Here is a 23,337-nt window from a genome sequence, read left to right as displayed (position 1 = left end):
AGCAAAGCAAAGATGGAAAAATCTCCAAATTACAGATTAGACATTCTTATAATATGTCAAAAAAGTTAGATTTTATTTCCATCATTTACACTTTTAAAATTACAGAAAACAAAAAAAAAAAAAAAAAAAAAAAAAAAAGAGTCTGCAAAAGTTTGGACACCCTGCAGAGTTAATATCTTGTACTGCCACCTTTGGCAAGTATCACAGCTTGTAAACGCTTTTTGTAGCCAGCCAAGAGTCTTTCAATTCTTGTTTGAGGTATCTTTGCCCATTCTTCCTTACAAAAGTCTTCCAGTTCTTTGAGAGTTCTGGGCTGTCTGTCATGCACTGCTCTTTTAAGGTCTATCCAAAGATTTTCAATTATGTTGAGGTCAGGAGATTGTGAAGGCCATGGCAAAACCTTCAGCTTACGCCTCTTGATGTAATCCCCCGTGGATTTTGAGGTGTGTTTAGGATCATTATCCATTTGTAGAAGCCATCCTCTCTTTAACTTCAGCTTTTTCACAGATGGCATCAAGTTACCATCCAAAAATTGCTGAAATTTTATTGAATCCATTTTTCCTTCTACTCATGAAATGTTCCCTGTGCCACTGGCTGCAATACAACCCCAAAGCATGATTGATCCACCCCAGTTGGACAGAGGTTATTTTCATTAAATTCTGTGCCCTTTCTTCTCCAAACGTACCTTTGCTCATTCCGGCCAAAAAGTTCTATTTTAACCTCATCGGTCCACAGAACTTGTTTCCAAATTGCATCAGGCTTGTCTATATGTTCATTTGCAAAAGTTCAAACGCTGATTTTTGTGGTGAGGACGTAGAAGAGGTTTTCTTCTGAGGACTCTTCCATGAAGACCATATTTGTACAAGTATCTCTTTATAGTGGAATAGTGTACCACAACTCCAGTGTCTGCCAGATCTTTCTGGAGGGATCGTGCAGTCAAACGTGGGTTTTGAATTGCTGTTCTGTCTGATATTTTTCTTGGTCTTCCAGATCTTGCTTTAACTTCCACTGTTCCTGATGACTGCAATTTCTGAATTACATTCCGAACAGAGGATACTGAAATCTGAAAACGCTTTGCTATCTTCTTATAGCCTTCTCCAGCTTTGTGAGCGTCAACTATTTTCAGTTTCAGTTTTCTAGACAACTGCTTAGAAGAACCCATGGTGCCGATTGTTTGGGCAAGGTCAGATGAGTCTGGGCATTTAAAACCTTTGAGATTGACATCACCTGGTCTTCCCAGACGATAATTGAGAACAATCCATGATACTGGCAGGTCTCAGCTTTGCAAAGGGGGCAGTGCATGCTATAAATTCTGCAGGGTGCCCAAACTTTTGCAGACGCCATTTTTTTGTTTTCTGTAATTTTGATGTAAATGATGGAAATAAAATCTAACTTTTTTTGACATATTATAAGAATGTCTAATCTGTAATTTGATGCCTTGGAGAATTTCCCCATCTTTCCTTGGCTTCGTTATGCACATTAAATACAAATTTTTACCTGGGGTGCCCAAACTTTCGATCCCCACTGTATATTGTACATTCACATCAGTCCCTACCCTAAAGAAGCTTACAATCTAAGGTCCCCAACTTGCATTCATACACATACTAGGGTCTTTAGGGTGTTTACAGTCCATTTAGCATAGTTTCCTATGGGACAAGTTCACATGTTCAAGCCACTGCATTTTTGGAAAGGGTCAGACATTTTCCCCACAGCAGATTGCGTTTTGCGTGTAATAGACTTCAAATGGACCTGCACCAAAAAAGTGAACAATGACAAGGAGGCCCCGCTGACAGCTGATGACTCAAGGCCCAAACGGCTATTTACAGTTTGTTGGGAAAAAAACAAAACCCCACATGAAAAAAAAAAAAAAAAAAAAAAAGAAAAGAAAAGAAAAGAAAGAAAAAACACCCACACACATGTTCCAAAATGCACCACAAAACCGCCTGAATGTGAACCTAGCCTTAGACAGGAGCAAATGGACCTACTAGTATGTCCTTTGAGTGTGGGAGGAAACCGCAGTACCCGCAGGAAACCGACAAACTCTAAGCAGTTAGTGCTGTGGTTGGGATTCAAACAAATGACCCTAGTGCTGCTAGGCAGAAGTTCCAACCACTTAGCCACTGTAAAAAGCATAGATATTTAAGATTTTTACAGTGCACAGTAACAGCAATTCAGCATCATTAGCAGTAACTATTTTGGAGGAAGAAAAAAAAAAAAAAAAAAACCCTCAGCTTTTTCCTCTAGTCATACGTAGGACACCAAAACTTGCTCCCAGTCTGAGCACTGCAGTATAAGGGGATTGCAAAAGGTGAATACCAAGTTGAATCCAGGTACTTTGGCGACACTGGAGCAGATCTCAAGGGCTGGTTCAAATTTGTGCAATATGTTTTTGGTGCATTGCATTTTAGGCATGCTACCATGGAACTCTACAGATTGCATGAAAGCACATTAAAAATGCAGCATGCAGGGTTATTTTGCGCCGCACCCAAAACATGCGAGAGAGCGAGACCTTTACATCAGCATGTGACACAGGTAAATGTCTGCAAGAGAAACAAAAAAGTGATGTGCGAACTTAATAAAATCAATGACACAGTAATGGTGTAACTCTAATGTATGGAAATCTCAATAAGCTTCAATATTACCACAATTCCGGTCTCTGTGATATGCAACGTCACACTGAAAACAAGACATACAAAATGACTAAACTTTGCAGGGATGGTGGATATCCCTTCTACAGATATTTGGCAGTGGACGGAGTCCACTGCTTATCAGTGCCCCTAGGTGTGGCTTCAGTGCCCATCTGTGCCTGCCTTAGTGCGGTCCCATCTGGCAGGGAGACGGAGTAAAGAGAAGGACACCACCCTCCATGGGCGGTACAGACCGGGGGCTGGGAGACCCCTCCTCCCACTACAGCAAGCAGGGACAGAAGTAGAAGTCCATGCTTGCTTGAGAGAACTACTAGTGGGAAGTGACGACCACTGGCTGAGGGTACATGAGAAATAGCAGCCAGCGGTCTTACAAACAGGCTATCAAAGGGCAGCAACTTTTTTTCAGCACGATAAGCAGGCTATTGCAGAGGAACTACAGAGCTCAGAAGATGATGGATGGCATAGCTGGTGAAGGTAAAAGACCAGCATCAAGGACATGGGGGGGGGGGGGGGGGTTTCCCACGGAGTTCTGCTTTAAGCCGAGTAGAGTACAACAGGCTTAGTTATATGAAATATGTGATAGGTACAACTTAATTTTGTTTCACATGCTCCACCGATACTCATGTGGAAGAGAAATAGTCTACATAAAGACAGAAAGACATTCTCCTTTTAATACAATGTATTTCTTCAATACTAGATTAAAAGGTTATCGTGGTGTGGAGTGTGTTTTATTCACAGTGTGAGGTTCCTGAAACGTGTGTATGCGTGTCATGAAAAAGTATTGGCACTATTGTTGCAGGTTACGGGTACCTGCTGTGCACAGCGGCTTTATTTTGAAAGTTACAAAGCACCCATTACGGACTACTCCCTAAAAGCAGCAGGTAACAAAATGTTCCCTGCCCTCATGTCTACACTACTCATCACTCATTAACTTGGAGTATTTCACTTCAAAAAGCAATGCTGACAAACTTATCAGTCCAGAAAAAGTCTTTTGGGATAGAAAACTAAATGAATGGAGAGGAGAGAAAAAAAAAAAAAAAAAATGGCTATGGAAAAAGAAAACATGCCTGCAGAGATCAGAGAACACTTGATTCAGGCCAACAGAAATCCCCTCCATTTTTAACCAAATGGGTACAAATGTGCAAACTTACATTCTATAAATGAAGTTCATGTTAGACAGATTATTTGTTGGCTGAGTTAGCCATGCACAGCCATTGTCTTATGTATGGAAACAGATTTAAAAACAGCATTTGTAAAAGACAAAATATGTATGCATACATGTATATACTGTACACTATATTACCAAAAGTATTGGGACGCCTGCCTTTACACGCACATGAACTTTATTGGCATCCCAGTCTTAATCAGTAGGGTTCAGTATTGAGTTGGCTCACCCTTTGCAGCTATAACAGCTTCAACTCTTCTGGGAAGGCCGTGCACAAAGTTTAGGAGTGTCTATGGGAATGTTTGACCATTCTTCTAGAAGTGCATTTGTGAGGTCAGGCACTGATGTGGACAAGAAGGCCTGGCTCGCAGTCTCCACCTTTGGGATGAATTAGAGTCTATAGCATGGGTCTTCAAACTATGGCCCTCCAGTTGTTCAGGAACTACAATTCCCATCATGCCTAGTCATGTCTGTGAATGTCAGAGTGTTACAATGCCTCATGGGATGTGTAGTTTCGCAACAGCTGGAGGGCCGTAGTTTGAGGATCCCTGGTCTATAGGGTCAGGCCAGTCAAGTTCCTCCAATCCAAACTCACTCATCCATGTCTTTAGGGACCTTACTGGTGCGTAGACATGCTGGAACAGGAAGGGGTCATCCCCAAACTGTTCACACAAAGATGGGAGCATAAAACGGTGCAACATGTCTTGGTATGCTGACACCTTATAAGTTCCCTTTACTGGAAAAAGAGGAGCCCAGTCCAACCCCCTAAAAATCAACCACCACACCATACCCCCCCCCCCTCATCCACCAAATGATTTGGACCATAAAGACATGGATGAGAGAGTTTGGGGTGGAGGAATGCGACAGGCCTGCACAGAGTCCTGACCTCAATAGACCCCCCGATAGAACACCTTTGGAATGAATTAAAGTGGAGACAGAGTCGGACCTTCTCGCTCAACATCAGTGCCTGACCTCACAAATGTGCTTCTGGAAGAATGGTCAAACATTCCCATGCACACTCCTAAACCTTGTTGATAGCCATCCCAGAAGAGTTGAAGCTGTTATAGCTGCAAAGGGTGGGCCAACTCAACATTGAACCCTACAGACTAAGACTGGGATGCCATTAACATTCATGTGCGTATAAAAGGCAGGCATCCCAATGCTTTTGGTAATCTAGTGTATATTACTTCTCTGTAATGCATGCATTCTACCATGTTTTATCACTTTAACCCATTAATGCCTGAAGTTCCATTATTTGAACAGTAGTGCTGTGGGAAATTAAAACCTCAGGCATAAACAGGTTAAACATACTTTAAGTTGATGTGCCATCTACTTCGTTACTCCATGTGGGGAAAAGGGGAAAGAGGGGGCGGGGGCCAGGTCAGGGCTCGGTCAGGCACTGTTGTGGACAAGAAGGCCTGGCTCGCAGTCTCCACCTTTGGGATGAATTAGAGTCTATAGCATGGGTCTTCAAACTATGGCCCTCCAGTTGTTCAGGAACTACAATTCCCATCATGCCTAGTCATGTCTGTGAATGTCAGAGTGTTACAATGCCTCATGGGATGTGTAGTTTCGCAACAGCTGGAGGGCCGTAGTTTGAGGATCCCTGGTCTATAGGGTCAGGCCAGTCAAGTTCCTCCAATCCAAACTCACTCATCCATGTCTTTAGGGACCTTACTGGTGCGTAGACATGCTGGAACAGGAAGGGGTCATCCCCAAACTGTTCACACAAAGATGGGAGCATAAAACGGTGCAACATGTCTTGGTATGCTGACACCTTATAAGTTCCCTTTACTGGAAAAAGAGGAGCCCAGTCCAACCCCCTAAAAATCAACCACCACACCATACCCCCCCCCCCCCTCATCCACCAAATGATTTGGACCATAAAGACATGGATGAGAGAGTTTGGGGTGGAGGAACGCGACAGGCCTGCACAGAGTCCTGACCTCAATAGACCCCCCGATAGAACACCTTTGGAATGAATTAAAGTGGAGACAGAGTCGGACCTTCTCGCTCAACATCAGTGCCTGACCTCACAAATGTGCTTCTGGAAGAATGGTCAAACATTCCCATGCACACTCCTAAACCTTGTTGATAGCCATCCCAGAAGAGTTGAAGCTGTTATAGCTGCAAAGGGTGGGCCAACTCAACATTGAACCCTACAGACTAAGACTGGGATGCCATTAACATTCATGTGCGTATAAAAGGCAGGCATCCCAATGCTTTTGGTAATCTAGTGTATATTACTTCTCTGTAATGCATGCATTCTACCATGTTTTATCACTTTAACCCATTAATGCCTGAAGTTCCATTATTTGAACAGTAGTGCTGTGGGAAATTAAAACCTCAGGCATAAACAGGTTAAACATACTTTAAGTTGATGTGCCATCTACTTCGTTACTCCATGTGGGGAAAAGGGGAAAGAGGGGGCGGGGGCCAGGTCAGGGCTCGGTGTCTAAATGGATACACAAAGCTCTGACTCTGCTTGGGTGCCCCCTGTAGCAAGATGCTGGCTGAGGGGCACTCAAAAAGGAGAGAGGGAGGGACCTGAAAAGAGGAGGATCTGGGCGTGCGTATATATATTAAAATAAAATAAAAGAGCCTTTACAATCACTTCAAGTCTACTGTCCTCAAAACAGTTTATGCTTACCAGCTCAGAGAATTTCTTCACTACTTGTCTTTGTTTCAAATTGGTTTCACCATCCAGATTGGCAGTTTCTATGTGACATAGCCCGTCAGGGTCACTGGAGGAGAGCAGCAGTATATCAGCAGGGATGATCTCATTGCAGCGTAGCTGGATAAAATCACCAACTTGTACTTCTTTCCAGTATCTTTCCACATACTTTCGCCCAATCCTAAAGAAAACACAGTAGAACAAACAATAAGTCTTAAGAACTATTTGGGTCCATTTTTATTTTTATTTTAATTGAGGAGGAACCATTGCAAGCACAATTTTTTCATCAAAAGTTTTTGCATTTATTACCGTGTGTGTCTGCATAAATCCGTGTTTAATATGTTTCCAAAGTATAGTGGTTCCCTTCATCAAGACAAGGTAAGGGTCCTTTCACACGGAGCGGACCGTTTCTGTGTCCGCGGGGATCCTCCGTCATCCCCGCTGAGCTGTCGGCAGATAGGGCGGTCCCCGCACACAGTGCAGAGACCGCCCTGTCTCTGCTCCGCTCTCCCCTATGGGGGATCGGATTCAGACGGACCGTCTGTCCGTCTGCATCCGATCCGTTCCGCCGAACGGAAGAAAAATAGGGTTTCTTCCTTCGCAAAAGCGGATCCCGACGGACGCGGACGCTAGCGGCCACCTGTAAGCCTGATCAGAAGATCCATGAAGCCCTATGGACAGGTGGATGTAAACTGACCTGTGCCCATTAAGGCTCGATTCACACGAATGCTTTTTTTGGTGCATTTTGCAGAGATGCAAGGACATTTTTTAACATAGGTTCCTATGAAACATGTTCACATAAATGCATTTTTGTGCCTCTGTTTTTGGAAAGGGTCAGTTAAAGTGGAGTTTCCATCCCAAATTTTTTTCATTGTGCTCATTAAACCTATAAATAAAAAAAAAAAAAAACAAATTTTTTTTTTACTCATCTGGAAATGCCTGTTGCTATGCGGTCCTACAAAATCTGCCTTTGAAACCACCTAGGATTCTGACATCTCCCTCTAATGCTCCTGGGAAATGTGTGTCATTTCCCAGGATGCAGTGCGCTGTCCAATTATCACTCCCCATCAAAGACTTCCAGGAAGTGCTTGTGGGCTTCACAATGCCCACAAGCAAAATGACAGCGGTGTAGACATAGTTTTATAAACTATCTTTTTTGAATATCTATGCGGATCGGCGGCGGATTGTAAAATAGTAAGTGACCGGATTTATATTATAAAAACGCAGGATGAAAGGACATACATTTAAAAAATGCTAATTGTGGTTGGAACGCCGCTTTAAAATTCATAATCGATTAGTTGTTTCGGCCCTACGTATGTGCATGTGAAAAAAGGCTCAAATGATTCACAGGATGCAGTGAAGGTAAATAAAGGTGACCAGATATCCTCCACCACACACAAGATGGCCTCTCACCTCACAGATTCGACCTACAATAGGTCACAAGGCATAAAATCACAATATGAAGATCCTAATCCCACTCGTCAGAAGGGTGGCTGTTATATCAGCAATCATCAAATGTAAATCTGATCCTGCAGTTCCACCATATGAACAAAAAAGGTAATCTAGTGCTCTCTGGTTTGGCAGTTTAATGGAGTTAAGAACATATAAAAGACTACTTGCATGTTAAAGCACTCAAAACCGCGAGTGCCAACAGATACAGCATGTAAACACACAAACAGCTGTGACCGGGGGTGATGTCCTACGTGGCTCCTCCCCCGTACGCGTTACATCAGTATGGGTTGGGACTTCATCAGCGTGGGGCAGGAAGACACGCAGATGTCCCGCTGTTAACTTTGGTAGATGAGCGGTTGCCATGACACTACATGTCATGGCATGTAGGGGGGGAGGAGCCACGTAGGACGTCACCCGCGATCACAGCTGTTTGTGTGTTTACATGCTGTATCTGTTGGCACTCGCGGTTTTGAGTGCTTTAACATGCGAGTAGTCTGGAGTGGAGTCGAAGGGGCTGCATGACATCTCCTGGACGGAACACTATATCTGGGAGCTTTAGTACTCTGCTGGGAATTACACTTGAGATACTTTGGCCTTAGAGGAGAAAGGGTACACAGAGCAGCTATATCTGTCCCTCTGCTGCCCATTCACAGAAGCCTTTGATTTTGTGAATGAGTTCACATAAACGCAAAGGCTTCTGTGACTGGGCAGGAGGAAAAAGTATAGCAGCAATGTTAAATAAAAAAAATAAAAAATAAAAAGCGTCAGTCATGCACTTTCAATATGCATAGTATGCCTGCACTTTTTACAAAGTTGCCGACTTCCTGGAGGAGTTCAACTTTAGTCCTCGTATACACCATGTGCCGAGACGCAAGTTTTTCTGTTTGTGTTGTGCAAGGGCACAAAGAAAATAATTTTTCTCTATGTGCCCTGTTCAGACAACAACACTAGTATCACGTACAAATAAATAACTCCTCCAACAATGGGACTCTAAAAGGCAACCCAATACCACTATTAAATGCACATTCAAAAAAGATGCATATTGCAGTAATTTGTGTGTTCATATGTCACCAGCCAAAATACAAAAAAAAACTGCATGTTTTATAGTGAACTACATCTCAAATAGTAACATGATCTCATGGTCAACTCTGAAGACATTACAGTTTAATAAAAAATTTAAAGCGGGGGTTCACCCTATAAACCCAAAAAAAAAAAAAAAATGTTTTGTTCTACCATAAAATCAGGCATTGTAGCGCGAGCTACAGTATGCCTGTCCCGATTTTTTTTTCCCCGTACTCACCGTTTACTCGTACATCGAAGATACCGACTCCCCTCGGGGAATGGGCGTGCCTATGGAGACGGAGGATGATTGACGGCCGGCTCTGGCGCGTCACGCTTCTCCGGAAATAGGCTTGGCTCTTCACGGCGCCTGCGCATAGCCTGTGCGCAGGCGCCGTGAAGAGCCGAGACCTACTCCGGCTGTCTTCGGGGAGAGTGACGTGCCAGGGCCGGCCGTCAATCATCCTCCCTCTCCATAGGCACGCCCATTCCCCGCGGGAGCCGAAATCTATAATGTACGATTACACTGTGAGTCCGGGGTTAAAAAAAAAAAAATCGGGACAGGCATACTTTAGCTCGCGCTACAATGCCTGTCTCGATGGTAAAATCATGTCAGTGAGGGTGAACTACCGCTTTAAGTAAAAATATCAAAAGTTACAAAAACATATTCTCTATATTTCCAATCATTTTAGCAACGCAACAGAAAACCCAAGCAAAAACGGTGTGCAACAGTGGCGCCAACTTCCTTAACGGCAGACAAAGTATATACAGCTGTTGAGCCTTTCTAGTAATACAAGTTTCACCAAATCAAGTTTCAGTATCCACGATTACAAGCACCTGTTCTGTGCAGCATCCTTGTTTAGAAAATGTCCCCCCCCCCCCACTGTAGCTAGCATTTAATCAAGACCAAAAATGAAAGGGAAAAAAAAAAAAAAAAAGCTGGACATGCTGCCCGCCCTCTTTCTAGATGGGGTAAGTGCGGGGCTTTGATGCCCCGACTCCTCTGGGACTGCAATGGAGACAAATCAATGCTCCTTTTTGACCGCAGGAGAGGTGAAAATCTAAAAGGCTCTGTATTAAAAAATCTCTTTTCTAAACAAAACTTCTAAGTGCCGGTTCACACTACCACAATTTTTTTTTATGTCACAATGTAGAGAATACGTTTTTCTATCATCTGTGCCCAGTCTTGCCACACAGAGTTAATCCAGTGCTGAGCAATCCTCTTTTTATTGTTCAGTGGAATAAAACAGACTTCCAGATAAAGACCAAAGTCCTTGCTTGAGTGACAGGTTATTTACATATCTTGTGCACTAGCTTGCAGACATACACAGCTTCTGTAAAGTGCACAATTCACATCCCCCTCCCCTCTCCCGTCCAGGTCTCCCAGGACCGATGAAACTGGACTTCGGCCCGTTTTCATCGGTTTGGAGATCGTTTCGAATGTAGTGACAGGTGCATTTGACTTCTTTCTAGCAGATTTTACATTCCCATAATTTAGATCAGAATGGGCAACAGGCTTGAAGCGAAAAATGCCCCCAACAGACCCTATAAAATGCAACCACATGTTTACAGTGTCACACTTGCTTTTTTTTTTTTTTAAATAACATCTTTTCCTTCCTCCTAGATCCAACAAGGTCGCCAAGATACCCCCTCAGTGCCACAAAGCCTCAACCATGTCTGTTCACCATGCCGCACCCTGCATATCCAAAGGGATTAAAAAAGAGTGCATTGCTCACGAGTGGGCCCAACAGAAGATTTAAGTGGCCATGTAGAATCAAGGAGGTGAACTGAAAAACAAAGTGATCGCAATAGATGTAAAATACCTTTACAAAATTTAAATTTAGCAGTAAACTGCAGGCACAAACAAAATAAATAATTAGGTTACATGTGAAAACTGAAGTATTTGATTATTTTGATTTTTCGAAATGGCAAAACAGGATGCCAAAAATAGGAATACAGTGAATGGTAGGCATCCTGTGTATGTTTTTATAATAATCTCATCTCTGGTCTACGAATACAATAAATGTGCATCTCAGAAACAAAGATACGGACTAAAAATGCAGACTGATTGTCTACGCGTGACCTAAATTGCTTCGTTTTACCCATATAAAAGCAGCAAAATTCACAACTTTAATACCATTATGTTATGTGTGGTTTAAAGTATAACCAAGGCAAAAATTTGATTTTTTGTATTCACCGTAAAAAAATCCTTTTCTGTCGTCCATGGACGGACACAGCTCCTTAAATCTTGACTTGTGGGTAGGGGTGCAACAGATCACAGTTGATCCGTGATCCGAACGGGTCACCACTTTCAGATCGGAACACACTGTGATCCGCGGATTGCCGTGGCTCCGGAGCTAGCTCCTTTCCTAACGTTATGGCCGCGGCTTCGGCCTACCTCCGGAGCCGCGGCCATCTTGGTACACCCGGCGGCGGCCCCCCTCTGTTCACACCCACGGAGGAGCCCGCACTCGTGGGACACACGCTAGGAGTGTCCGTGCTACCTGAGGGGGGGGGGGTGTCTTGCCCGAGGGGGGGGGGGGGGGGAGTGTCTGTCGGTACTACTGAGAGGAGGGGTGGGGGGGGGGGGGGGGAGATGTGGGTATTACAGTGGGGGAGAATTTTTTATTTTTTTGCCAATCCGAAAAATGATCCGAGGAACGATCCGAACCGTGAGTTTTTTGATCCCTTGCACCCCTACTTGTGGGTTATGTGCCTGTTCTATAGGAGAGGACTAGGCAGAACATGTTAGATTGTTAAATACATGTTACTTTAAACAGAGTTCAACAGCCCCACCCAGAGGGGTCCCTCCTCCCTGCAGTCAGCAGCTCCTTTCTTAAAAAGCAGTACAAAAAACTTAAAGCGGGGGTTCACCCTAAAAAAAAAATAAAAATAAAAAAAAAAAAAAAAATGTTCTACCATGTCATCCAGCATACTAGCGCGAGCTACAGTATGCCTTTATTTTATTTTTTTTGGGCCATACTCACAGTTTAATCCCGGAGTTACGTTTCAGACTCCCCGCGAGGGAGTAGGCGTTCCTAGGCAGAGGGGAACAAGATTGACGGCCGGCTAGTGCGCGTCACGCTTCCCGAAAATAGCCAAAATAGGACTTGGCTCTTCACGGCGCTGCGGCAGTCAGCTCCTAGTCTGTGCGCAGGCGCCGTACTAGCGCCGTGAAGAGCCGAGTCCTACTCCAGGCAATTGTGGGAAGCGTCTGTCCGTCTGCATCCGATCCGTTCCGCCGAACGGAAGAAAAATAGGGTTTTTTCCGTTCGGAAAAGCGGATGCTCCATCCGCTAACAGACGCGATCCCATAGGGATTCATTAAAAGTCCGTTAACGGACTTGTAATGAGCGGACGAACGGTCCGCTAGTGTGAAAGGACCCTAAGGGTGAACCACCGCTTTAAAAAGGAGGAGAGGTGGGTGCTGTGTCCGTCCATGGACAACAGAGAAAAGGATTTTACGGTGAGTACAAAAAAAAAAAAAAAAAAATATTTTATCTTTTCTTCCATGGACAGACACAAACCACACACACACACACACACAAACCACACACACACACACACACACACACACACACACACACACACGGTGGGAACAGCAATGAAAAAACTTCACCCAAACAGAGCTCAACGGAGGAGTTGCAACTTTAACTACTTAACCCCCGGACCATATTGCTGGTCAAAGACCAGAGCACTTTTTGCGATTCGGGACTGCGACGCTTTAACTGACAATTGCGCGGTCGTGCGACGTGGCTCCCAAACAAAATTGGCGTCCTTTTTTCCCACAAATAGAGCTTTCTTTTGGTGGTATTTGATCACCTCTGCGGTTTTTATTTTTTTGGCTGCCATAAACAAAAATAGAGCGACAATTTTGAAAAAAAATAATATTTTTTACATTTTGCTGTAATAAATATCCCCCCAAAAATATATAAAAAAAAATTTTTTCCCTCAGTTTAGGCCGATACGTATTCTTCTACATATTTTTGGTAAAAAAAAAATCGCAATAAGCGTTTATTAATTGGTTTGCGCAAAAGTTATAGCGTTTACAAAATAGGGGGTATTTTATGGCATTTTTATAAATATATTTTTTTTACTAGTAATGGCGGTGATCAGCGATTTTTTTTTCGTTACTGCGACATTATGGCAGACACTTCGGACACTTTGACAAATTTTTGGGACCATTGGCATTTTTATAGCGATCAGTGCTATAAAAATGCATTGGATTACTATAAAAATGCCACTGGCAGTGAAGGGGTTAACACTAGGGGGCGGGGAAGGGGTGGCCTCACTAGGGGAAACACTGATCTTCTGTTCATACATTGTATGAACAGAAAATCAGCATTTCCTCCGCTGACAGGACCGAGAGCTGTGTGTTTACACACACAGCTCCCGCTCCACGCTCTGTAACGAGCGATCGCGTGTGCCCGGCAGCGATCGCGCCCGCCGGGCACACGCACGGGAGTCGGGGGCGAGCGGGGGGAGCGTGCGCGCGCCTGCGGCGCGCACGCGCCCCCTAGTGGCCGCTCGAAGAGCGGACGTATAGCTACGGGCTTTCGCCCAGGAGAGCCGACCTGCCGCCGTATAATGACGGTGCGCGGTCGGCTAGTGGTTATATGGTTATATGTTTGTATTGATACAATAAACTTATTTTTGATTTAAAAAAAAACAGCCACCTGCAAAACCTTGCAGCCGAAGGAAGCATCAAAAGTAGCACTCACAGCAACCTTGTAAAATTTGGAAAATATGTGAACGGACGACCAAGTCGCGGCCCTACACACCTGTGAGACAGACGCTTGATGTCGTAAAGCCCAGGAGGCACCAATAACCCTGGTCGAATGCGCCGTAACAGGAAAGGGAGGGCCCCTTAAGGGCGTAGGCCTCGATGACGGACTGCCTGATCCACCAAGAAATGGTGGCCGACGAGACCGCCAGGCCCTTTTGTGGACCCAACACCGACGCAAACAGTGAGACAGGCCTCAGGAATGTTTGGGGGAAGAAAGGTCAGCCACTGACTCCATGTTGCCCACCGACAGCCTTTAGGGATGTAGCCAAGACAAAAACATCCACCCTCCTATGCTGCACAGACCAGGGGGCTACCCAGGGGGACTTGCCATCCAGTCAGAATCTGTTCAGCACCGCTGCCCGCTCTCCTTTTACACACACACACACACACACACACACACACACACACAGCGTGTGTCTGGGGAAATCATGTGAGGTGAATTGCACCGTTCGCTCTATCCAGGAAGCAAGTCCAGCACAAGAGGCCAAAATCCACTCCAGAATGGCTGCCGAAACACCTCAGAGAAAAGGGCGCGGACCACAAGAAAATGTTCACCTGCAATGACGACTTGCGTCACAGCGTGGCCACGGCAAAATGTCCGCCAATAGGAAATTCAATAATCACAGGCCACAGAAAAATGGTGTTGGCGCTACCAAAATGGCGCCCAAATACAGCGATGTGGGCGAGAAGGCTGCGGTGGAGGCTTCCCACTAAAAAGACTACCCCCCACAGAGCGCCGGCATGGACACCCCCACAGACCATAACTAGGACCTGGAGACCCACAAAAGGTACACCCCAGTCGCAGCGAGCCCCGCAAGGGAAGGAGGAAAAAGGGTGACAGAGGGAGAGGAAAAGGAGGACCGGAGAACCCCCATCCTGGGAATGCCCAGCTGTTGCATCCTGCCGAGGCAGGAGGAACTGTACTTGCCATCCCTGCGAGGACCTGCTGGTGCGTTCCTGACCTTCAACCGAGTAGTACGGAGTAGCTGTCGGCCCGGTCCACTGTGACTGAGACAGCAAGCAGTCCGGTCATATGTGAACCCTGGAGCATATAGCTCCACCACTGGAGCCATGGGATATGTTGTGGCCGACCCAGCGCGTAGCTAAGGCCTGCTCACGCTCGATGGCCGGACTGGGGGGACTACAAGGATCTATATTATCCAGCCTGTTCACCCAGGCCGACAGTTGATAAAATAAAAAAAATCCTCAGGACCCAGGGAAAAAAAAAAAAAAAAAAAAACACTGAGCTGCTGACTGCAGGGCGGAGGGTTATGTCTGGAGGGACCGCCCCCTGAGCGGGGCTGTTCAACTCCGTTTAAAGTAACATGTATTTAAATATCCAACATGTTCTGCCTAGTCCTCTCCTATAGAACAGCAACATAACCCACAAGTCGAGATTTAAGGAGCAGTGTCCGTCCATGGACGAAAAGAGAAAATAGTTTTAATTTTGGATAGAGTGGAGATGGATTCGAATACCTGTCAGTTTTTACTGCTGTAGGTGCCCCTATTAGGGAGATTCACCCCCTCCATTTGTCCTGTTCACCCTAAAAACAACTTTCTAGTATTACATTGGCCCCCCACATTACAATACAATTATGCCTATTATGTTTTTTTTTATGCTGTACATACCTTGGTACAGCTAATTCACCCGTGGCTTCCGGGTTGCGAGTCCCGCGGGAGTGGGCGTTCCCAACATGCTGGTGATTGACGTGATGACCAAAAACGAGCTCCCCCCGTCGCGTAAGCTGCGTCACGATTGCCGAAAGGCTCCTTTCGCCAATCGTGACGCAGCTTACGCGACGGGGGGAGCTCGTTTTTGGTCATCACGTCAATCACCAGCATGTTAGGAACGCCCACTCCCGCAGGACTCGCAACCCGGAAGCCACGGGTGAATTAGCTGTACCAAGGTATGTACAGCATAAAAAAAAAAACATAATAGGCATAATTGTATTGTAGCCATGGCAGAGTTAAAAAAATGTTAACAACTTTCCCAATGTAGGACACAGACCTTCAAGGTAATGTGATCATGTGTCTTTGGGGGGAAGAGAAGGGAAGGGAAGGTCACTTCCTCCACAAGACAGCAGTATTGGCGCAATGGCGCATGTTGAACCAAAACTGCTCTCTCTTCAGACACTTAATGTACACGGGCGAACGGATCCTCCTGTCTATCCTCCGTAAAGGGGTACACCCTCTTCCCACACTTTACAGTCGAGACAAGCACACCAGACGGGACAGCAGAGAAGAGATGTACAGTGGGGGGCCAATGTAATACTAGAAAGTCGTTTTTAGGGTGAACCTCCCCTTTAAGGCCTCATGCACACTTGATGTTTTTACAGCTGCTGTTTTTGGTTTCAGGTGTTTTTTCTGCAGCCAGTAAACTCCCCAGCATGTTATCCTATGTACCCATGCGCACACAGGCTTTTTATCAGCTTTTTTTGGCAGGGGGGGGGGAGAGAAAAGAAAAGAAGATTTTAAAGTATTTTTTATACACAACATAGTTACAAAAACACATCGATAAAAAAAAAAAAAAAAGAAGGTTCATAAAATAAATAAATAGCAAAACCGCAGGACTAAAAGACAACAGGGCACTGAAAACTGGAAGTAATACAAGCAATACCACTATAAACCTAGGAACCAAGGTGTAGCCTTGTAAATAAATCATGTATGAATAACAAACTTGCCTAAAAGAGGAACAGAGGGAATTTTATTCATTAAACCATCACTTGATGAACCGACTTGTAGAATTTGGTCATCAAAAACAAAACGGTTCTTTATTTCATGCCATGTCACAATGCCAAGCCTGAAGAGGGTTAACGTATACTAGCATGCCTGTCTCACGATTCCCACCAAGGGAAATATTACTCATGGGAACACAGGAGAAAAAAAAAAAAAAGAGAGAAGAAACCACACACACACACACACACACACACACACACACACACACACACACACACACACACACACACACACACACACACACACACACACACACACACACACACACACACACACACACACACACTTAGGAGGTTTTCTGTGCACATTGCCAAATTAGTTTGGAAAGCTCAAAATGAGGCCCAGCACAAAGCAGTGCAAATCAGAGGCGTTTTCTGAAGCATCTGCGAAGGGCACATAACACACAAAAGCCATTCCAGAAATTAGAAAAATATTTATTTCCATTGGGAGTCTGACATACATTGAAATTCTGTTAATCTTTCCACCTATTGTTTTCAAATATTAACAGAACGCTGATTTATTTGGCGAGCCTACAGATAAAATGTTCTTCAACAATGAGTTTAGCCTCCAACTGCTCCTCCCAAATAACAAGTTTTGTTCATACTGCGAGTCACAATGAGGTGAGGTCATTTGATCTGCACAGCTGAACAACATCTGGCCATGGCTTCCCACGATATACACATTCATATACAATTTGTAGATTGTTATCACCAACAAAAATAAAATAAAAGTTTCATCGTTAATTACGCATTCTGGTCATTAAAATGTATCTTTAGGAGTAAAAACAAAATAACATTTAGGTGCTTAAAGCGGTTGTATACCCGCTGACAATTTTTTTGTTGTTACCCCAGTAAAGGGCAAAAGGCATAATGAGCTAGTATGCGCCGCATACTAGCTCATTATGAAATACTTACCTTAGAACGAGGCGTCGGACACTCACCTGGGTCCACGCCGAGGTAGCCGACATGTTGCCTCGGTGCGTCTTCCGGGTATCGCGGCTCCAGAGATGCAAGTGGCTGGAGCCGCGATGTCACTCCCGTGCATGCAGGCGGGAGACTTCTTTCCGGCAAGGTCCGGCGTCTGCCGGGCCTTAAGCCGAGAATCCAATGTGCGCATGCGCCGCTGCAGTCAGCGGCTCATTGCGAGGGGAATATCTCCTAAACCATAAAAGGTTTAGGAGATTTTTTTTTCCTACAGGTAAGCCCTATTATAGGCTTACCTGTAGGTAAAAAGTAAAAGAAAGGAAAAAGAAGGACTATACAACCACTTTAACCAACATCCAAACAATTCATGCAGATGCTATAGGGAGGTATGAGCCGTTGTCAACAAGAGGACAGCAAGTACACAAGTACCTTCCCCAAGGCTAGGTTCACATCTATGAAGCTGCAGTTGATGTATTTCCCCGGCATGTTTTGCCTTTTCTTTTTTTAAAGGGGTTGTAAAGGCAATTTTTTTTCCCCCCTAAATAGCTTCCTTTACCTTAGTGCAGTCCTCCTTCACTTACCTCATCCTTCCATTTTGCATTTAAATGTCCTTATTTCTGAGAAATCCTCACTTCCTGTTCTTCTGTCTGTGACTACACACCGTAATGCAAGGCTTTCTCCCTGGTGTCCCTTGAGGGGGCGAGCAAGAGTCAGGACGCCCGCTAACACACAGCTCCTTTATCTGCAACGTAGAGAGCGTCCCGACTCTCCTGCTCGCCCCCTCAAGGGAGGGGGCGAGCACGACACTCCACACCAGAGAGAAAGCCTGGCATTACGGTGTGGGGTTACAGACAGGCACTGCACTAAGGTAAAGGAAGCTATTTAGGGGGGAAACAAATTTGTACCTTTACAACCCCTTTAACATGCATTTAACGTGTTTTGCATTTTAAGAGGTGTCGACACGGTAATGCGAAAAAAAAAAGCTCCTGACCCTTTCCAAAAACAAACGCACGGGTTGGATTGGTAAAATTAAGTAATACATATATCTGCACACTTTTCTATGTTTTATCCCTTTAGAAACTCCACAAAAGTACAAGACAAATAACAGAAATCTAGAGAGTACCTAACTTCCTGCTGTGGACTGACTAAGCTGCAATTACTGTGCGGCAATTTCTGCCCGAGTTCTCCTCCGCTAGGCTACAGAACCCCCATAACTCCCCCCTGGTTTACAGTCTCGTTAACATTCTACATAAGAAAAAGAAGGTAACAGTTTAGCACAGCATTTCTCAACTCTAGTCCTCAAGGCGCCCCAACGGGTCATGTTTTCAGGCTTTCCATTATTTTGCACAGGCGATTTGATCAGTTTCACTGCCTTTTCATCTGAGGGAAATCCTGAAAACATGACCTGTTGGGGCACCTTGAGGACTGGAGTTGAGAAACACTGGGTTTAGCAGATAGAATAGTCAATACTGTCACAGCTTATGTATGAACATATTGCTTTTAGCAAAGCAATGCTGCTGCGTAGACTTCCAAGAGCCTACACCCCCCCCCCCCCCCCCCCACACACACACACACACACACACACACACACACACACAGTGTTTAAGGAAAGGGCTCTTGGGAGATGTAGTTCTTGACGCAAAGTTACCTCAATAGAAACAGACCTAGGGCACCCAACTGATCCCTCCTCTTTAGGTGCTGTGCCTGCAAGAATAATATTTCAAGTCTGGCGATGATGTCACTACTACCCAACCATTGCTGGTCAAATCCCAGCATCTCCTATTGTAAACAACATATTTCCTGGCTCAAACATATGGAGATAGATATCACTCTCACACACACCTAAAAGTCTTTTTAACCCTTACTTGCTGCCCAAGTTAAATCAATGGTTCTAAAAACTGAAGCGGACCATACACTAGTAGAGTTTTGTTCATGTTTGTATGAAAATTTTGAAAAATAAGTCTGAGCATTCCATCTTGCCATTATTTAGTCTAATTTTGTTCAAAAGCTTACAATTTCATCTAACCCTGGTACACAAATAAAATCCTAGATTTATTAAAACAGGTTTATTTTTTGTTTAGGGTTAAGGGTTAACAAGCACATTCACAGTAATGCCGCATGCACACGATCGGACATTCAGACAACAAAACCGTGGATAAATTTCCGACGGAGGTTGGCTCAAACTTGTCTTGCATGTACACAAAAAACGCGGTGAAGTCCAAAACGTACGACAGCACTAGAAAAGGGAAGTTTAATACCAGTCACGTTAGTAGAAGTTTGGCAAGAGACGATTCGCGCTTTTCAGTCTGTTACAGCGTGACGAATGTGCCATCTCAATTACGAACGCTAGTTTTACCAGACCAAGCATTTTTGTCTCGTACTTTATTCAGAGCATGCATGGAATTTTGTGCGTTGGAATTGGCTACACACGATCGGAAATTATGAGAATGGATTTTGTTGTCAGAAAAATTTGAGACCCAGCTCTAAATTTTTGTTGTCAGAATTTCCGACAGAAAATATCCGATGGAGCCGACATACGGTCGGAATTTCCGACCAAAAGCTCCCATCGAACATTTTTGGTCAGAAATTCCGAGCGCGTGTAGGCGGCATTAGAATTTTGTTGCGCAACAATTAGCCATCCTGCTCCTTGCCACTACAGTTAAAGATCGATTTATGTCTCTTGAACTTTCCTAAACAGAATCATGCAAATTCAGCCATCAATTTATGTGGTCAAAATTTACCAGAATCTAGTCATTAGTGCTCGGGTTAAGAAAGTAGGTCACTTCCTAGTTAACAGGTCCCTGGAAATAGAGATGAAGGCTGCTAATCTTGAGAGAGACCTCAAGTAAAGTAAAGTAAAATCATGATTTGTACCAAGAAAATTACCCTCTCAGACTGTTCGAATGTCAGCTGGTTCACCAGGAATCGGCCGAGATTCAAACCATGCATGGGCAGGCTGAATGTACCAAGTTGATTAATCAACTTGGGTACAACCAGCTTGCCACATTTTACATGCGATTATCGCTAATGGCTAGTATAATCGCTAGCAAAAAAAAATCACCATCTTCTCCCGGCAGTGACTGCTCACCCCGCCAGGAGAATACAATGACTTGAGGGAGCGATTCCCCTGTCAACACTGTCTATGGTGGAAGCGAACGATTTTTGTTCCTGAAACGTTTCTCAGTGTATAGGCTGCTTAAAGCAGAGCTCCACTTTAAAGGACTCGTCCCCCGCTCCTCTTGAAGAGCTGGCACTTTTGAGAAGGGGGTGTTGGATGAGTGGGTACCCGATTGTGTCAGGTATCCACTCTTACCGCCTAGGTGATCGGAGCGCAAGTTCTCCTCCCCCCCATTGCAGTCTTCTGTGACAGGTCCCAGAAGATTGCATTCCCAGCTGTCACAGCCTGGTGCCCATAGTGAAGATTCTGGCATGGAGGAAAGAAGACAGTGGATAAAACCAACTGGGGTGAGCATATCACTGGATCCTGGGACAGGCGAGTGGCTGTTTTATAAAAGTCAGCATCTACAGTTTTTGTAGCTGCTGGAGTTTGTTTGTTTTGCCACTCACAGGAGGACTGGAACTCTTTTAAGGCAATCTCAATTTAGAACTTTTTTTTATCCCCCTCAACCAAAAAATAAAACAGTAAATATGACAGACGGGAAATGTTTGCTTTGGTAAAGCATAGGCACCCTGCTATGTTTTGGAAAATAGAAGGGTGTTAGAACACCTGTCTATATAAAATAACAATTAAAATAGACTTCCCATGAACACATTAATGGCCCGTACAAACGATCCGAAAATCGGACGACAGATAGTCCCACTTTTTTCACTTAATAGTCGCAAGTAAAAATTGAATAGGTTACTAAAGTCACGAAAATTCGAGGAAGACAGAAAATGTTATTAAAATAAAAATCGTAAGTGATGTTGTGTGTTGCAATGTATTTTCGGACAACAACTATACTGAGTAAATTATAAACTTATATAGCGCAACACATGCGAACTGAATCGCCTCTGGGCGCTTAGTATCCTTTCCCTACTGTACTTTTGCCCTCAGAAAAGATGGGTTTTGAGTTTTTTTCTGAAGGCCAGGTGATTCACCACCAACGGGATGCTGGTTGGTAGAGCGTTCCATAGTTTAGGTCCTTGGATTCCAAATCTTCGTTCTCCTTTGGACATCTGGAGTAGATTTTGGTTGGTTTATCGCAGAACGTGATTGGGGTTGTGACATTTTAATTTTTCGCATAGATATTGGGGGGGGGGGGGGATTTCCTTGAACACACTTATGTGTCAGACAGAGTGCCTTAAAAGTGATTCTGTCTTTCTTTATCGTACATCACGGGACACAGAGCGGCATTCATTACTATATGGGTTATATGGAGTACCTTCAGGTGTAGACACTGGCAATCTCAAACAGGAAATGCCCCTCCCTATATAACCCCCTCCCATAGGAGGAGTACCTCAGTTTTTACGCCAGTGTCTTAGGTGTTAGTCATGGTTTAGCTTGCCTCCGCATCCTGGGATTAGGTGAGCTACCGGTTCTGTCCAAAAAAGCCTCAGCGCTAAAGTGGTCAGTAACCGGACCCCAAACCCTTGGGGTATAGCCCATAATGCTTTTCTTTTTAGAGAGCTGGACCCTGGGCCCAGAACTTAGAAACCTTTGGGTACCTAAAGTTTTCTGTTGCCAGGGTGCTATATGGGCCCAGGACAGTGGATCCTTCATAGGAACCCAGGGCCTGAAGGTCTAGACATCCCCACGGAGATGGGGGAAGATTGGGCCTCTTGCTTGGCAAAGTCCTGCGGCATGGAGCAGGTAAGTGAGGGGAAAACTTGCGGAACTTGGTTCTTAGCAGGTTTTTTTCTGGGGGGTCACAGGGGACATGCCTAAAGTTATGCACTGCATTCTGGCAAACTAGTCACATATCATAAAGATAGGATGGCTCTCTATGTATTATTCCCCATAAGATGTGACCTCCCTTGTAGTGTTGGAAAAGCATTGAGTGGGGCCTGTGTTATATAAAAATATATGTGTGTGTCAGAGAGCTTTGCTTACCTGCAGGCCTCCAGGCGATGCTCCATTCAGTCTTCCTCCTCAGAGCCTGCAAGCAGGCAAAACGCTGACCTCCTCATGGTTCCAGGCTGCAGGCTGCAGTTTGCTGGAACAGAGAGGTCCCTTCCTCCCAAAATCCCCCCCCCCTCCCCCTGTCGGGAGGGGCATTTCCTGTTTGAGGTTGCTGGGGGGGAAGGGCGGGTCAGTGGCTTAAAGGAAGGGGCGGCCCTTCCTTGTTTGTTCCATCAATACTTTGGAACTGAGGAGAAAGACCAGAGCGGCAGCACGGGGCGCCGAGGACACACAGTGGCCAGAAAGGATATTGCAGTCTTCAGAGGACTGTTTTGTCAAGCCTAGAAATAGGCTGTTTCTTTTCCATCTCATAGTTTTTCTTTGCAATACTACTCAGGGGGACAGAATGTTTTTTCTTTCCTGGATTTGAAACAAAAACGAAAAAAAAAAAAAAAAAAAAAAAAAGTCATCTAGGGGAGAGGAAGCATTTTTTTTATCCCCCAAACAGGTGTTTGGACAATTAAGTTTTATAGTTCCAAATACCAATAGGTAGCAGGTGTACCTCGGTATTGTACCATGGTATGCCGCTGTTTTCCCTACAGGGAGCCTTGGGGCCATCGGGATCTGGGGCTGGAGCTGACGCGGGTCAGTCCAACCCTAAGATGGTCACGGAGGAGGTATTACTCACCTCTTTAAAAGAGATGCAGAAAAGCATGGGAAAAATGATATCCGCAGCTATGCGGGGCAGTAAGCGGAATAGATCTCTGTCGCCCGAGCGCGGACCCTCAGAAGAGGAGGTCCTTTCCTCAGGGGAATTGGACGACCTCTTGGACAC

General features: G+C 44.7%; 1 protein-coding gene across 1 annotated transcript in view; it reads right to left on the bottom strand.

Annotated features, from left to right (window-relative positions):
* The window catches only part of ATP10A (ATPase phospholipid transporting 10A (putative)), a 181,637-nt gene that overhangs the window by 127,265 nt on the left and 31,035 nt on the right, over positions 1 to 23,337 (bottom strand). The window contains exon 2 of the mRNA XM_040336320.1: positions 6,464 to 6,668. Coding sequence (XP_040192254.1) covers positions 6,464 to 6,668 — 205 coding nt within the window. The remainder of the gene's footprint in view (positions 1 to 6,463; positions 6,669 to 23,337) is intronic.

This window comes from Rana temporaria, chromosome 2, assembly GCF_905171775.1.
Source record: "Rana temporaria chromosome 2, aRanTem1.1, whole genome shotgun sequence".
In the NCBI taxonomy this organism is placed as follows: Eukaryota; Metazoa; Chordata; class Amphibia; order Anura; family Ranidae; genus Rana; species Rana temporaria.
The sequence above is the reverse complement of the archived record's forward strand: the minus strand, read 5'-3'. Positions and strand labels throughout refer to the sequence as shown.